Source organism: Ranitomeya variabilis, chromosome 2 (genome assembly GCF_051348905.1).
Source record: "Ranitomeya variabilis isolate aRanVar5 chromosome 2, aRanVar5.hap1, whole genome shotgun sequence".
Lineage (NCBI taxonomy): Eukaryota > Metazoa > Chordata > Amphibia > Anura > Dendrobatidae > Ranitomeya > Ranitomeya variabilis.
The window spans coordinates 189255820-189271526 of NC_135233.1; the positions used below are offsets into that span (position 1 = coordinate 189255820).

Here is a 15707-nt window from a genome sequence, read left to right on the forward strand (position 1 = left end):
TGGCACGGGCCCTACGGTATGCCGGCGGCGCGGCCCTACAGTATGCCGATGGGCGGGTGGGGCAGCCCTATAATATGCTGGTGCGCAGACGGCGCAGCCCTACGGTATGCTGGTAGCACGGGCCCTACGGTATGCTGGCGGAGCGGGCCCTACGGTATGCTGGCGGAGCGGGCCCTACAGTATGCCGGCAGCGCGGCCCTACGGTATGCTGGCGGAGCGGGCCCTACAGTATGCTGGCGGAGCGGGCCCTACAGTATGCTGGCGCAGCCCTACAGTATGGAGATGTTATAAGCTGCCGAGGTTTTGACACAATGACTATTACTATGGCAAGAAACATGTATGACTTGTTAAAGGGCCAGTCCGTTCTCACGTGTATGTAGTGTATGTATAGGACATTTCCTAAGACCTTCGGTGTGAGCACATGCTGGCTGGTTGGGCAATAACTGGGCTAGATTAAGGAACACACAGTTGTTCAGATATATTACAGGGGTTGATGGTCTCAGAAGAAACGTTTTATGTCACTGTGTGACTGCAGACTATCAAATTGTGACAGTGTTTGATCCGGCTTTTTACACTAGAAGAGAAGTGCAGGACTCTATTCAACACGAGGTGAAATCTGCAAATTACACACATGACCACGTGTCCTCCCGCACGTGTCACGTGTCCTCCCGCACGTGTCACGTGTCCTCCCGCACGTGTCACGTGTTCTCCCGCACGTGTCACGTGTCCTCCCGCATGTGTCTCGTGTCCTCCCGCACGTGTTACGTGTCCTCCCGCACAGGGCGTGCAGGAGAGTCATAAACTCATAATAGAAATTAAATAAATGGCTACAAGAGCCACAGCCAGCTCACCGACCCCCGCAGGTGCACGGAACTCCGTCTTGACTTGGACGAGTAGTAATGAGAAAAGAAAGGTAATGTTCCAGCTCCTTAAAATCAATGATTCTTTATTATTCCATTAAAAATGTCTTCATCTGTATAAATCCTTGCACAAGTGAATTGCGTACATGTAGAAAAAGAAGGATAAATGTGACGCGTTTCGATCTAATAAGATCTTAGCTCTTGCATAGCTCTACGTTCATTGAGATTTCTTTCTTTTCTAGCCTTTACTGACCTCTCACGAGAGCTGCAGCAATCACCTGATTCTCCTGACAGGTCCTAATCGGGATTTCTCCCTATTACTACTCAGGTGATCAGTACCATAATTAAAAAACAAATAATGAGACAGAAATTATAAAAAGATTTAACAATAATGATACATAATTTCATTCCTCTTATTCAGGCCACATGGATACCTAGTTTGCAAATTATAAATCTAAAATGCCTCTCTAGTGAGTAGGCGCCTTTTGATGTCTCCCCCACGCGCGGGAGCTTTTACCTGCTCTATGCCTTGGATTGACATTGCAGAGATATCACCTTTATGGGATGTCAAAAAATGTTTTGCTACCATCGAAATATTGCGATTGCTAACAGTGCTATTACCGATGTCCCTCAGATGTTCTGATAGTCTTGTTTTTAACTTTCTTGTTGTACATCCTATATATGATAGGTGACACTCCATACAATCAATTTTATACACTACATTTTTAGTATGACAGTTAATAAATTGTTTTATATCATAAGTTTTAGATTCATCCGCATTTTTGAAGATTTTACTTTTTCCCCGATGCACAAGTGCTACAAGCAGAAACACCACATTTGAAGAATCCCTTACATTCTAACCAAGTTTTTGATGTGGGCTTCGACACGAATAAACCTGGGGAAATTGTGCTCCCAATGGTTGGTGCTCTTCCAGCAACTACACTAATGCCGTATATTCCACCATTTTTAGCAATCGCAATATTTCGATGGTAGCAAAACATTTTTTGACATCCCATAAAGGTGATATCTCTGCAATGTCAATCCAAGGCATAGAGCAGGTAAAAGCTCCCGCGCGTGGGGGAGACATCAAAAGGCGCCTACTCACTAGAGAGGCATTTTAGATTTATAATTTGCAAACTAGGTATCCATGTGGCCTGAATAAGAGGAATGAAATTATGTATCATTATTGTTAAATGTTTTTAATTTCTGTCTCATTATTTGTTTTTTAATTATGGTACTGATCACCTGAGTAGTAATAGGGAGAAATCCCGATTAGGACCTGTCAGGAGAATCAGGTGATTGCTGCAGCTCTCGTGAGAGGTCAGTAAAGGCTAGAAAAGAAAGAAATCTCGATGAACGTAGAGCTGTGCAAGGACTAAGATCTTATTAGATCGAAACGCGTCACATTTATCCTTCTTTTTCTACATGTACGCAATTCACTTGTGCAAGGATTTATACAGATGAAGACATTTTTAATGGAATAATAAAGAATCATTGATTTTAAGGAGCCGGAACATTACCTTTCTTTTCATGAGTCATAATAGGGAGCGCATCTCACACTGTCACGATTCTACAATCTGCAGCCACATAGAGACACTGCAGACTTTTCTTCTCAGAATGAACATCCCCTTTAACACGGAAAAGTCTAAAAATACAGGAACACGATGATGATTGTTATTATTTCACAAAGAATAAATGTATAAAATAACATTCTCCGTACAGAAGGGGGTACGGCTGCGCATAAAGATGATTGCCTTCTCAAGAAATGCATTTGGGGACTAGCGGCAGCCATGATGGTTCTCGTCACTCGTACATCTAGAGGTCAAGACGTTCAAATCTCCCAACTGTAGTGTCTTCAGAGAATATACAAGGAGTCTGTCTGTCTGCATATGTGCACATGCAAGTGTTTAAAATAAAAATCCATCAGCATCTTTTATCTGTTGCTGAATTCCCTGACTAATTAGTGTTATCATTCATATGCAAATGAGACTTTAAGTGCTCTAGACATAGCAGAGCACTTGAACTACTGCCTCCCTTGGATGTTTCCACGCCCATTACAGCTTCCTACACCTGATTGATAGCTCACTGTCTGGGTAAGTCAGGCGGCATCAGACCCGGGAATCAGACAGTGATCCAGCAATCAAGCGAAAGAGGCCGGTGCTGGGCAGGGAAACAACCTGTGGAGACAGAAGATCCTTAAGTGCTCTATGACGCCTAGAGCACTTAACCCCTTCATGACCCAGCCTATTTTGACCTTAATGACCTGGCCATTTTTTGCAATTCTGACCACTGTCCCTTTATGAGGTAATAACTCAGGAATGCTTCAACGGATCCTAGCGATTCTGAGATTGTTTTTTCGTGGCATAGTGGGCTTCATGTTAGTAGTAAATTTAGGTCGATAATTTTTGCATTTATTTGTGAAAAAATCGGAAATTTAGCAAAAATTTCGCAATTTTCAAATTTTGAATTTTTATTCTGTTAAACCAGAGAGTTATGTGACACAATATAGTTAATAAATTACATTTCCCACATGTCTACTTTACATCAACACAATTTTGGAATACATTTTTTTTTTTTGCTAGGAAGTTATAAGGGCTAAAATTTGACCTGCGATTTCTCATTTTTACAACAAAATTTACAAAACCTTTTTTTTAGGGACCACTTCACATTTGAAGTCTGTTTGATGGGTCTGTATGGCTGAAAATGCCCAAAAGTGACACCATTCTAAAAACGGCACCCCTCAAGGTGCTCAAAACCACATACAAGAGGTTTGTTAACCCTTCAGGTGTTTCACAGCAGCAGAAGCAACATGGAAGGAAAAAGTGAACATTTAACTTTTTAGTCACAAAAATGATCTTTTAGCAACAATTTTTTTATTTTCCCATGGGTAAAAGGAGAAAGTGGACCACGAAAGTTGTTGTCCAATTTGTCCTGAGTACGCTGATGCCCCATATGTGGGAGGGAAACACTTTGTGCGCACGGCAGGGTTCGGAAGGGAAGGAGCGCCATTTGATTTTTTGAATGAAAAATTGACTCCAATCTTTAGCGGACACCATGTCGCGTTTGGAGAGCCCCTGTGTGCCTAAAGATTGGAGCTCCCCCACAAGTGACCCCATTTTGGAAACTAGACCCCCCAAGGAACTTATCTAGATGCACAGTGAGCACTTTGAACCCCCAGGTGCTTCACAAATTGAACTGTAAAAGTAAAAAAGTACTTTTTGTTTACAAAAATTTTCTTTTTGCCTCAATTTTTTCATTTTCACATGGACAACAGAATAAACTGGATCCTAAAATTTGTTGGGCAATTTTCCCTGAGTACACCGATACCTGATATGTGGGGGTAAACCACTGTTTGGATGCACGGCAAGGCTCGGAAGGGAAGGAGCGCCATTTGACTCTTTGAATGAAAAATTAGCTCCAATCGTTAGCGGAGACAATGTCGCGTTTGGAGAGCCCGTGTGTGCCTAAACATTGGAGCTCCCCCACAAGTGAACCCATTTTGGAAACTAGACCTCCCAAGGAACTAATCAAGATGTGTGGTGAGCACTATTTACCCCCAAGTGCTTCACAGAAGTTTATAACTCAGAGCCGTGAAAATAAAAATCATTTTTTTTCCTCAAAAATGATCTTTAGTTTGTAATTTTTTATTTTCTCAAGGGTAACAGGAGAAATTGGACCACAAAAGTTGTTGTCCAGTTTATCCTGAGTACGCTGATACCCCATATGTGGGGGTAAACCACTGTTTGGGTATACGTCGGGGCTCGGAAGGGAAGTAGTGACGTTTTGAAATGCAGACTTTGATGGAATGGTCTGCGGGTGTCACGTTGTGTTTGCAGAGCCCCTGATGTGCCTAAACAGTAGAAACCCCCCACAAGTGACCCCATTCTGGAAACTAGACCCCCAAAGGAACTTATCCAGATGTGTAGTGAGCACTTTGAACTCCCAAGTGCTTCACAGAATTTTATAACTTAGAGCAGTGAAAATAAAAAATCTTTTTTTTTCCCCACAAAAAAAAATAAATTTTTAGCCCCCAATTTTTTATTTTCCCAAGGGTAATAGGAGAAATTAGACCCCCAAAGTTCTTCTGCAATTTTTCCTGAGTACGCTTATGCCCCATATATTTGGGTAAACCACTGTTTGGGCATACATCGGGGCTCAGAAAGGAGGGCGCACCATTTGACTTTTTGAACGCAAGATTGGCTGGAATCAGTTGTGGCACCATGTCGCGTTTGGGACCCCCTGATGTGCCTAAACAGTGGAAACCCCTCAATTCTAACTCAAACACTAACCCCAACACACCCCTAACCCTAATCCCAACCCTAACCACACCCCTAATCCCAACCCTAACCACAACCCTAACCCAAACACACCCCTAACACAAATCTTAACCCTAATTCCAGCCCCAACTCTAATTCCAACCCTAACCCTAAGGCTGTGTTCCCACATTGCGGATTTGTGTGCAGATTTACTGCATTTTACCTGCAGATTTCCTGCAGTTTTACACCTGCGGATTCCTATTGAGGAGCAGGTGTAAAACGCTGCGGAATCCGCAAAAGAATTGACATGCTGCGGAAAATACAACTCAGCATTTCCTCGCGGAATTTTCCGCACCATGGGCACAGCGCGTTTAGTTTTCCATAGGTTTACATGGTACTGTACAACGCATGGAAAACTGCTGCGAATCCGCAGCCAAATCCGCACCGTGTGCACATACCCTAATTCTAACCCTAATTCTAACCCTAACCCTAGTTCTAACCCTAGCCCTAACCCTAGTTCTAACCCTAACCCTAGTGGAAAAATAAATATAGTTTCTTTATTTTATGATGTTTCCTACCTATGGGGGTGATAAAGGGGGGGGGGCTATTTACAATTTTTTTTATTTACAGTGATCAAAATGAATGAACGAATCTGCCGGCCGGCAGATTCGGCGGGCGCAATGCGCCCGCCATTTTGGAAGATGGTGGCGCCCATGCTACAAGCCGTACAGACACCGGGAGGGAGTCCAGAGGTACGGGGGGGGGGGGTGGAATCTGACAGCGGGGGGGCAGCGGACAGGATGGGGGGGGTGGAGGGGAGATGCCACGGAGGACATAACTGAGGGGTAGGAAAGACTGACGGTGGTGGCAGATCACCGCGGGGTCTCCAGCTGTGGCCGATTGTATTGCAGCATTGGCCATGGCTGGATTGTAATATTTCACCAAGTTCCATTAGTGAAATATTACAAATTGCTCTGATTGGCTGTTTCACTTTCAACAGCCAATCAGAGCGATCGTAGCCAAGGGGGGGGGGCAAAGCCACCTCCCCTGGGCTGAAGTACCACTCCCCCTGTTCCTGTAGGTCGGGTGAAATTGGAGTTAACCCTTTCACCCGATCATTCTGTGACACAGCATATGCGTCACAGGTCGGATTGGCACCGACTTTCATGACGCATGCGCTGTCACAGGTCGGGAAGGGGTTAATATCTCATTTGCTTTAAATGAAAGCACTATCTTAGGAATGCAGCTACAGAAAATATATAAAGGTGACCATGGATTTTCATTTCGGACTCTTGTATGTTCATACTCGTATAGGTTTATTATTTTTGAGTGGTGGGGCTGATCTTAGACAAGTTCAGTCCCAGCATACAGACTGGTTGGGGCAGTGGTGGACACTCTGCAGACGGTCTCTCTGAATGCTGACATCAGTGTTACACTACAGATTCTCCGGCCGATTCTAACGCTTCTTCTTGATTTCTCTGCAGGAGATTATTGGGGATCATCACAAAGAAGGATGTCCTCAAGCACATAGCGCAGATGGCCAACCAAGACCCAGACTCCATACTGTTCAACTGAGCGCGTCTCCGTGTCTCCCCGTCCCTGGGAAGCCTGACTCCTCTACTTTATGGTGTATTTTACACTTTCGGACTGTGAACAGACTCTTACTTCAAACTTTGGAGCTACCAGCACTTTATTTGGGATGTCTCCGAGATGACAGCAGATTACCTCCCGTGCAGCGATCTGCCCATGGCGTTATGCCGCGGCTCTTCTGTGGACTGTCTAGACCGTTGGCAGACAGCACACCTTCAGTCATAGTCTATATTTATTCATCTTTATCTGTAAAGGTCAATTAATATCACTGTATGCAACAATGAAGGAAGACTTCATACAAGTATTATGTGCCAAGAAATGTGGCGCTGACACCACTGACCCAGCCTTATCCTACTGTCCCACGTACGGGGACAGCGGCCATATTAATCTCCATGTATCATGTCTTCTGATTCCTGGCTGCAAGATTTTCTGCCTTGGAGGCTCTTGGCTCGCAATCGTGATTACTGTGTATTGTAGCCTTACTATGTGCCGCAGTGGACATGGCTCCAAATCTATGGTTCGCGGATAGTGAGGGAGAAGGGAGGACCTCTCCTGATATCGACTGATAAACCCTCAATTTTCCATCAGTTGATACTGTCGATTAATAAAATCTTTTGTAAAACACAATTTGGTCTTGTAATCTCGTACAACTTTCAAACTCATCTGTGTCTCCTCCAAATGGAGCGGACGTACTAATAAGAGGAAGGCAGCTGATACACGTCCTGCATTCCCTGAACTACTGACTCCCGAGATGGTCAGGGCAAGATGGCTGACACATGTCCTTCATTCCCTGATCTCCTGACTCCCAAGATGGTCGGGACAAGATGGCTGATACACGTCCTTCATTCCCAGATCTCCTGACTCCTGAGATGGTCGGGGCAATATGGCTGATACAAGTCCTTTATTCCCTGATCTCCTGACTCCTGAGATGTTAGGTCAAGATTCCTGACCTGGCGAGTGCTCAGATGTTCAGTGTTGGTGGACACTCATTGTAGAGTCTCCACTCACGCACTTTGTTTGCAGAGTTCACATCATGTAAAGTTTTGCATTTTTCTAGTGCTGTTTTGTTCAACTTTGTGGTGTTACATATAAGTAAGATTTTCAGAAATCCCACTTTTTTTTTTTCTACTGTGGACTTTTAGGTTTGTGGAGTTCAGTAGGGAAATGACAGTATCTAACAATCCAGGCAGTTCTGTTTAACCCCTTAGTGACAGAGCCAATTTTGACCTTAATGACCAGGCCAATTTTTAGAATTCTGACCACTGTCACTTTATGAAGTTAAAGCTCTGGAACGCTTCAACGGATCCCACTGATTCTGAGATTGTTTTTTCGTGACATATCGTACTTCATGTTAGTGGTAAAATTTATTTGATACAACTTGCATTTATTTATGAAAAAAACGGAAATTTGGCAAAATTTTGCAATTTTCAAACTTAATTTTTGTGCCCTTAAATCAGTCATATCGCATAAAATAATAAATGTACATTTCCCACATGTCTACTTTTTTGTTAGGACATTATAAGGGTTAAAAATTGACCAGCGATTTCTAATTTTTCCAACAAAATTGACAACACCATTTTTTTAGAGACCACCTCACATTTGAAGTGAGTTTGGAGGATCAATATAGCAGAAAATACCCAAAAGTGACACAATTCTAAAAAATGCACCCCTAAACGTGTTCAAAACCGCATTCAAGAAGTTTATTAACCCTTCAGATGTTTCACGAGAACTAAAGCAATGTGGAAGGAATAAATGAACATTTTTACTTTTTTTTTCACAAAAAAATTTACTTTAGACCCAAACTTTTTAATTTTCACAAGGGTATCAGGAGAAAATGGACCCCAACATTTGTGTGAAATTTCTTTTGAGTACGCTGATACCCCATGTGTGGGGGAAAGCCACTGTTTGGGTGCACGGCAGGCTTCAGAAGGTCACAAGCGCCATTTGACTTTCCAGGTCACCACCTGACAGCACCATGGAGGACGTCCTTCTTATCCCCAGTGGAACAGGAAACCACAAGAGTTTAAAAGGACCCTCCCCCTATCACCCATCAGTGTTTTTCCTGTCCCACTGTGGATAGGAACGGCGAGAGAACAAGCCTGACCGTTCCGTGCGGGGGTGTGGATCGGAGGGCCTGGCTTCTCCCTTCCCACCAAAAGATCTCCGCAGGCTGACACCCACTCTGAGGGTCCTTCAGTATTTTTTAGTGCTCGGAGATTTAGCTTTTATTGCCGCAGCTGAATGTTTCATATCTGTTAGCCAGCATAAGTACATGTGGGGATTCCCTAGCAGCCAGGCAACCCCCACATGTACTTATGCTGGCTAACAGATGTAAATCATTCAGCTGCGGCAATAAAAACTAAATCTCCGAGCACTAATAAATACTCGGAGGACACCCGAGCATGCTCGGGAAATCTCGAGTAACGAGTATATTCGCTCATCACTAGTCTGCATTGCACAGTCTGACTGCTCTAACAATAAAGAAACCCTTTCCTATATAGCTGTCAAAACAGCCTTTCTTCTACCTGTAATTAGTGCCCCCTGGTCCTTAGGGTACGTGTCCATGTTCAGGAAGGCCGGCGGTTTGGACGGAGCGGCAAACCCGCTCCGCCCAAAGCTCCGCCCCCTTCTGTAGACGCGATGATGCCGTATGTGTTCATTGCACACATCCGGCTTCATCGCACCCCACACATAGGGCCCTGTGTTTTACCTTGCGACGGCGCAGCATCGCCGCAAGGTAAACAGACACGCTGCGTTTTAAAAAGACGCGCCGCATGTCCGGAATCGCAGGGCCACCGGATGCGTGTTACCACGCATAGTGGAGACGGGATTTCATAAAATCCCCTCCACTATGCTGTAACATCTGGACGCTGCGTGTTTGACGCTGCGGCTCTACGCAGCGTCAAACACGCAGCGTTTCCTGAACGTGGAAACATACCCTCAGTATGGTCCTTTGGAAGAAATGAGTCATGTGCCATCTGTACTGACCACACATGTTTTTATACATGTAAATGAGATCTCCTCTGAGGCTTCTTTTCTCTAATATCTGAATATCCTTTTTAAAATGTGGAGCCCAAAACTGTATCCCAAATTCTAGATGAGGCCTCACCAGTGATTTATAAAGGGGTAATAATACTTTGGCATAGCGGGATTTTCTCTTTTTATACACCCTAAAATCTTGTTAGCTTTTGCGGCTGCTGCCTGACATTGAGTATTACTGCTTGGCTTACTTGTATCCAGAATCCCCCGTCCTTCTCCTGTTCTGTAGTCTTGAGTATACTCCCATCTTATGTTTATTTTTATCATATGTCCACGAACAGTGTTGTGCACACCTCACAATAATGTCAAACCAGACTCCCCATACATGAATTATAAGGGAAAAAGAGGCTTAGACAAAATTTACAAATATCATAAAAATATATTTTTAATAAGGAATAGATTAAAAAACAATGATATTCAACAGGAAATCCTCTTCATAAAAAAATAGCTGGGAACAGCATCCAAGTAGGAGAAATATCAATATAGCAAATACATGCGGTATGGCATAACGGTCAAAATATAAATAAATAATGCAATAATGCTCTATACCCCCTAATAAAAGTTACTTATGTGGTGTATTCAATGAACGAAACTTACCATGGAAACTAAGTTCCTATGACCACAATCGGCTATGAACACAAATACTAATCACCTCCCAATAACATATCGGGCTAGAATAAAGTGCACCGTGCTATAGAAGTGAACCGCGCCTAAAGCTATTGCCAAAATAGTAAAACTTACATGAATGTAAAGTCCTAACAGGGAGCGTTCCACAGCGACCCTGACGGCGCCGTTTCGCCTGACTGGCTTCCTCAAATAGGGGGCGTAAGTGTCTATAGCTAGCTACTCTGACTTTTTATCTAACGAACTCAGCTGTAATGCGCGTCGGCATGATTGGCATCGTATAGCGCATGCGCCGATCCTCGGACGTCACTGAGTGAATGTGACTTCCGGAACTCCGTGCTTGGAACGCGAGCGTGGAGCGCTTCGCCTTCCTGTATGTACGGAGCAGGAAGTCACTGTGACGTCACTAACCGGCGCATGACCACATGCAGAGGCTGCGAGGTGCAAAGGTGAATTACCGAAGGCAGAAGAAGGAAATCAAGATGAATAAAATACTAAAAACCTAAATTGAAGGCGGCTGCAACCCAAACAAACATGATGGCACATAAGTGTATCAAAACGGGAGCTATTAAAGGCATATAAGCCATTCCAATCACTATATTATTGAAATGAATAACTCCGAATTAATAAACAAATAAAGGGGCAAAGAAATAATAAATCAATAAGTAATAATAAAATGTAAAAATGAAAGCCTAGTGACGACTATAATGAATGAAATAAAATAATAAAAATAAGTCCATTTACTCTCTTTTTGAGCTAAAACTTTAGCTAGATTGCCTCCTCTGACTCCAAGTTGGATCTGATCAATTGCCTGGATTTTAAGCCCCCTAGGATCAGACTGATGATACAATTTAAAATGCCTAGGCAGAGTTTTTAAAGTACTCGGGTCAATGATAGCTACCGACTTCTCAATATCTCTTACATGCTCTCTTGTCCTTACTTGTAATTCTCTTGTAGTCAAACCAATATAAACTTTTTACAATGAGCATGATAAATGACGCCTTTTGACGTACAGGTAAGTCTCTTACGTATCTCAAAAACTCTCGATCCATTAAAATTAGTGAATGATTTACTCTTAAACAAATTACAACATCCTTAACACATATTGCAAGGAAAGAAACCATTACCTCCAGAAGTAGCAGGCTTGGAACTGATTGCGCAATAGTGACTATGCACAAGAAGATCTTTTAGATTCCTGGATCTTCTTGGAGCCATTAGCGGATGGCTAGGAAGAAGTTTCGTTAAAATGGGGTCAGATTGTAAAATACTCCAATGTTTATGCATGATATTGGATAATTCAGGCCATTGTTTGTTAAACCTAGTAATAAATCTTATTTCACTCTTGTCATTTTTTGCTTCATTTTTCCACTTGTTACTATATAGCAATTCATCTCTAGAGACATTAGCAGCTTTTTTAAGGCCCCTTTTAATTTGCCGATTACTGTATCTTCTGTCACAAAATCTTCTGGCAAGATCAGATGCTTGATTCTCAAAATCATCCATAGTTGTACAAATCCTCTTAATTCTGAGAAATTGCCCAGTCGGTATACCGTTGATAGTAGACCTATGGTGGGCAGAGGAAGCGTGCAACAAGGTATTAGTTGCTGTGGGTTTCCTGAATACATCAGTAACTATTTTCCCATCTTCCAAAGCCATAATATTCAAATCCAGGAACTCAACTTTTCTCAAGTTTTAGGTCCGTTTGATATTGAACTGATTCTGATTTAGTTTGGTCATGACCAGACGCAACTTATCAATCGAATCTTCCCATATAAACAGGATGTCGTCAATGTAACGACTCCATCCCTGTATGGCTTGACTGTCCCAATCATCATCCTGAAAAATGAGTCACTCTCAATACCTCATAAATAAGTTGGCATAAGCCAGGGCACAAGTAGCCCCCATGGCAGTACCCTGCTGTTGAATAAAAACCTCCTTATTAAATATAAATACATTGTGTTCCAATATGAACTTTAGGAGAGTAAGAAGAAGCTCAGTTAGTGAAGGTTCCAAATTGCTTTCCTGCAAATAATGGGAGACTGCCTCTAAACCATTGTCATGCCTAATGGAAGAGTAAATTGGCTCAACATCGGCTGTAACTAGAACCGCCCCTTTTTCTAGCTGCAACGAATCAAGTCTATGGTAGCGTCTGTACTAACGGCTGCAGGTAATAATCTATAACCGTACAGATGATCTCGCAAAGGCTACCATTCCCTGCCACGATGGGTCTTCCTGGCGGGTCTGCTGGATTCTTGTGTAATTTGGGCAGCAAATAAAATGTTGCCATTTTCGGTTGTAATTTAGTCACAGTTTCAACTAATCTCTTAGAGATGATGCCGTCATCAAAGGCGGATTCAAGTATGTCAACTAGTTCCTGCTGGAACTCAGTTAAAGGATTATAACCGCTTTTTATAACAACTAGTGTTGCTTAAAATCTTATAAGCTTGTTTCTCATACATTTTACAAGGCCACAACACAGTGTTGCCCCCTTTATCCGCCTGTTTGATGACGACATCATCCCATGCCCGCAATTCCTTAAGTGCCCTACTTTCATTGGCACTTAGATTGGACATCCAATTAGGAATGGGAGGTAAACTCTCAACCTCTTTAATGAAAATGTCTACCGCTGAGCAGGTGCTAAGACTGGGAAATTTATTTGATTTCCCTAGTAAATGCATAGGAAACTTACCTTCAGTTTCTTGTTTATTTTCTTCCATTAGCTCTTCCAAACACCTCAAAACTTCTTTTTCAGCATCAGTCAGGAACATTTCATCCAAATCCGTTCTATGATGTAATTTCTGCAAGATAATTATTATTATTTATTGTTATAGCGCCATTTATTCCATGGCGCTTTACATGTGAGGAGGGGTATAGATAATAAAAACAAGTACAATAATCTTGAACAATACAAGTCATAACTGGTACAGGAGGAGAGAGGACCCTGCCCACGAAGGCTCACAATCTACAAGGGATGGGTGAGAATACAGTAGGCGAGGGTAGAGCTGGTCATTGCGTGCAAATAGATGCAAGTCCTTAACTACTTCGAACTTATCTAAGTACGAGGAAGGCGAAAAAGTTAGACCTTTTTCCAAAAGCCGTGTTTGCGATTCTGTTAACACATGGTCTGATAAGTTTATTACCTTTAATCTGTCATTGCCATGTCTATTGGTCTTATTATAGAAAATATCTGGATATCTCCTATTATCCTTGTTGGATCTTCTGGTGCGTGTAGAAATCTCACTGGAACTTTCTGCTTCACTACATAAAGTACTGCTTTCAGCATATGACGATTGTTCCCGTAGTGATCCTGTCACTTTGGAACCTGAGGTCATGGATTTCTTTTTGGAAGCTGCCATCTGAAGATTTTATCAGTCTCAAAATCGGTGGTATCCCTCATAAATTTCTTTAGTTTAAGTTCACTAATATCGGCTTCTTTTTCATCTATTTCTTTTTCCATGGTCTGTATAAAATTTTCCATCTTATCCGCCACTAATTGTCTCTTTATGGTTTTGTGCAGTTCCTCAATCTCATTATCTAGCATATTCATGCTGGCAGTATTTTTGTCAATGATAATCTTCATAAATTCTAATGAACATGAGATGGTGGCCTTTTTCCATCTTAATATTAATTCAGAATCTTCCAAATCAAATGACGGGTATACTTGTATACGCAAGCCCCTTGGTACAATATTACGGGCCACATAGTTCTCTAAGGTGGTTTTATTCCACCAATAATACTTTTGGATAGTGGGATTTTCTCTTTTTATACACCCTAAAATCTTGTTAGCTTTTGCAGCTGCTGTCTGACATTGAGTATTACTGCTTAGTAGTGTTGAGCGATACCTTCCGATAATTGAAAGTATCGGTATCGGATTGTATCGGCCGATATCCGAAAAGTATCGGATATCACCGATACCCGATACCAATACAAGTCAATGGGACACAAGTATCGGAAGGTATCCTGGATGGTTCCCAGGGTCTGAAGGAGAGGAAACTCTCCTTCAGGCCCTGGGATCCATATTCATGTGTAAAATAAAGAATAAAAATAAAAAATAGGGATATACTCACCCTCTGACGCGCCCTGGTTGTAACCGCTGCAACCGGCAGCCTCCGTTCCTAAGAATGAGAGCTGAAAAGGACCTTCGATGACGTCGCGGATTGTGATTGGTCGCGTGACCGCTCATGTGACCGCTCACGCGACCAATCACAAGCCGCGACGTCATCGAAGGTCCTTTTCAGCTCTGATTCTTAGGAACGGAGGCAGACACTTGGACCGGTGAGAACCGGGGCCGCCAGAGGGGTGAGTATATCCATATTTTTTATTTTTATTCTTTATTTTTTACATGAATATGGATCCCAGGGCCTGAAGGAGAGTCTCCTCTCCTCCAGACCCTGGGAACCATACTCTGGGAACTTCCGATTTCCGATATCACAAAAATATCGGAACTCGGTATCGGAATTCCGATACCGCAAATATCGGCCGATACCCGATACTTGCGGTATCGGAATGCTCAACACTACTGCTTAGCTTACTTGTACCCAGAATCCCCTGTTCTTCTCTTGTTCTGTAGTCCCGAGTATACTCCCATCTTATGTATATGCAGCAATAAGATTACTCCATCCTAGGTGCATTACTGTACATTGACCCCTTTCCGACATCGGGCATAATAGTACTGCGGAGGTTGCTTCCATCCCTTTGATGTGAGCTCCGACGCTGAGCCCACATCTTTCCCGGCACATGTCAGCTGTTCCACCCACACGATCCACCCACAGCTATTAACCTGTTAAATGCCGCTGTCAAACTTTTAACATGCACTTCCGGTAATCGTGCTGGAAATCCGCCTAGTGGTGACCCCCATCACGTGATCGCGGTTGACCGATGGGTTGGCATGACACACCTAAAAAGATGAAGACCGCTGGAGAAGACGCCAATTGGAGTACGAAGTGTCTCTATCTGCCTCATTTTGATGGGTGGTTCCATTGGGGGTTTTGTCTGAATTGCATTTTTGTGAGATTTACGCTGAAATTCTGACGTAAGTGCTCAACATAGAACACAAGAATGTGATCCAGCCTTATTATGGAAGCGATTAAAAAATGTTATGTACCCCAAAATGTTACCAATAAAAATCATAATTTATCCTGCACAAACCCAGCTCCCACTCAGGTCCATCACCTGTTACTGGAACTATAGGGGGGTTCCCACGTTACTGGTAGAACAGAGATTCTGGAAAAGTGACATGGCTCCCGACCCTCAAATAAAATCTAGTGATTTCTGTGCTCCCAAATCTAAAGACCGCTCTTGAGCCCCACTGTTCCTAAACCACAGTAAGAGGCTACAT

The 15707-nt window shown here is 42.9% G+C and overlaps 1 protein-coding gene across 3 annotated transcripts in view; it reads left to right on the forward strand.

Annotated features, from left to right (window-relative positions):
- CLCN5 (chloride voltage-gated channel 5) overlaps window positions 1–7333 on the forward strand; it is a 100438-nt gene extending 93105 nt beyond the window's left edge. For all 3 annotated transcript variants that reach the window (XM_077283335.1, XM_077283334.1, XM_077283336.1), the window contains one exon: window positions 6601–7333. In XM_077283335.1, the coding sequence (XP_077139450.1) occupies window positions 6601–6691 (91 nt within the window). In that variant the 3' untranslated portion in view covers window positions 6692–7333. The remainder of the gene's footprint in view (window positions 1–6600) is intronic.
- The last annotated feature ends 8374 nt before the right edge of the window (window positions 7334–15707 follow it).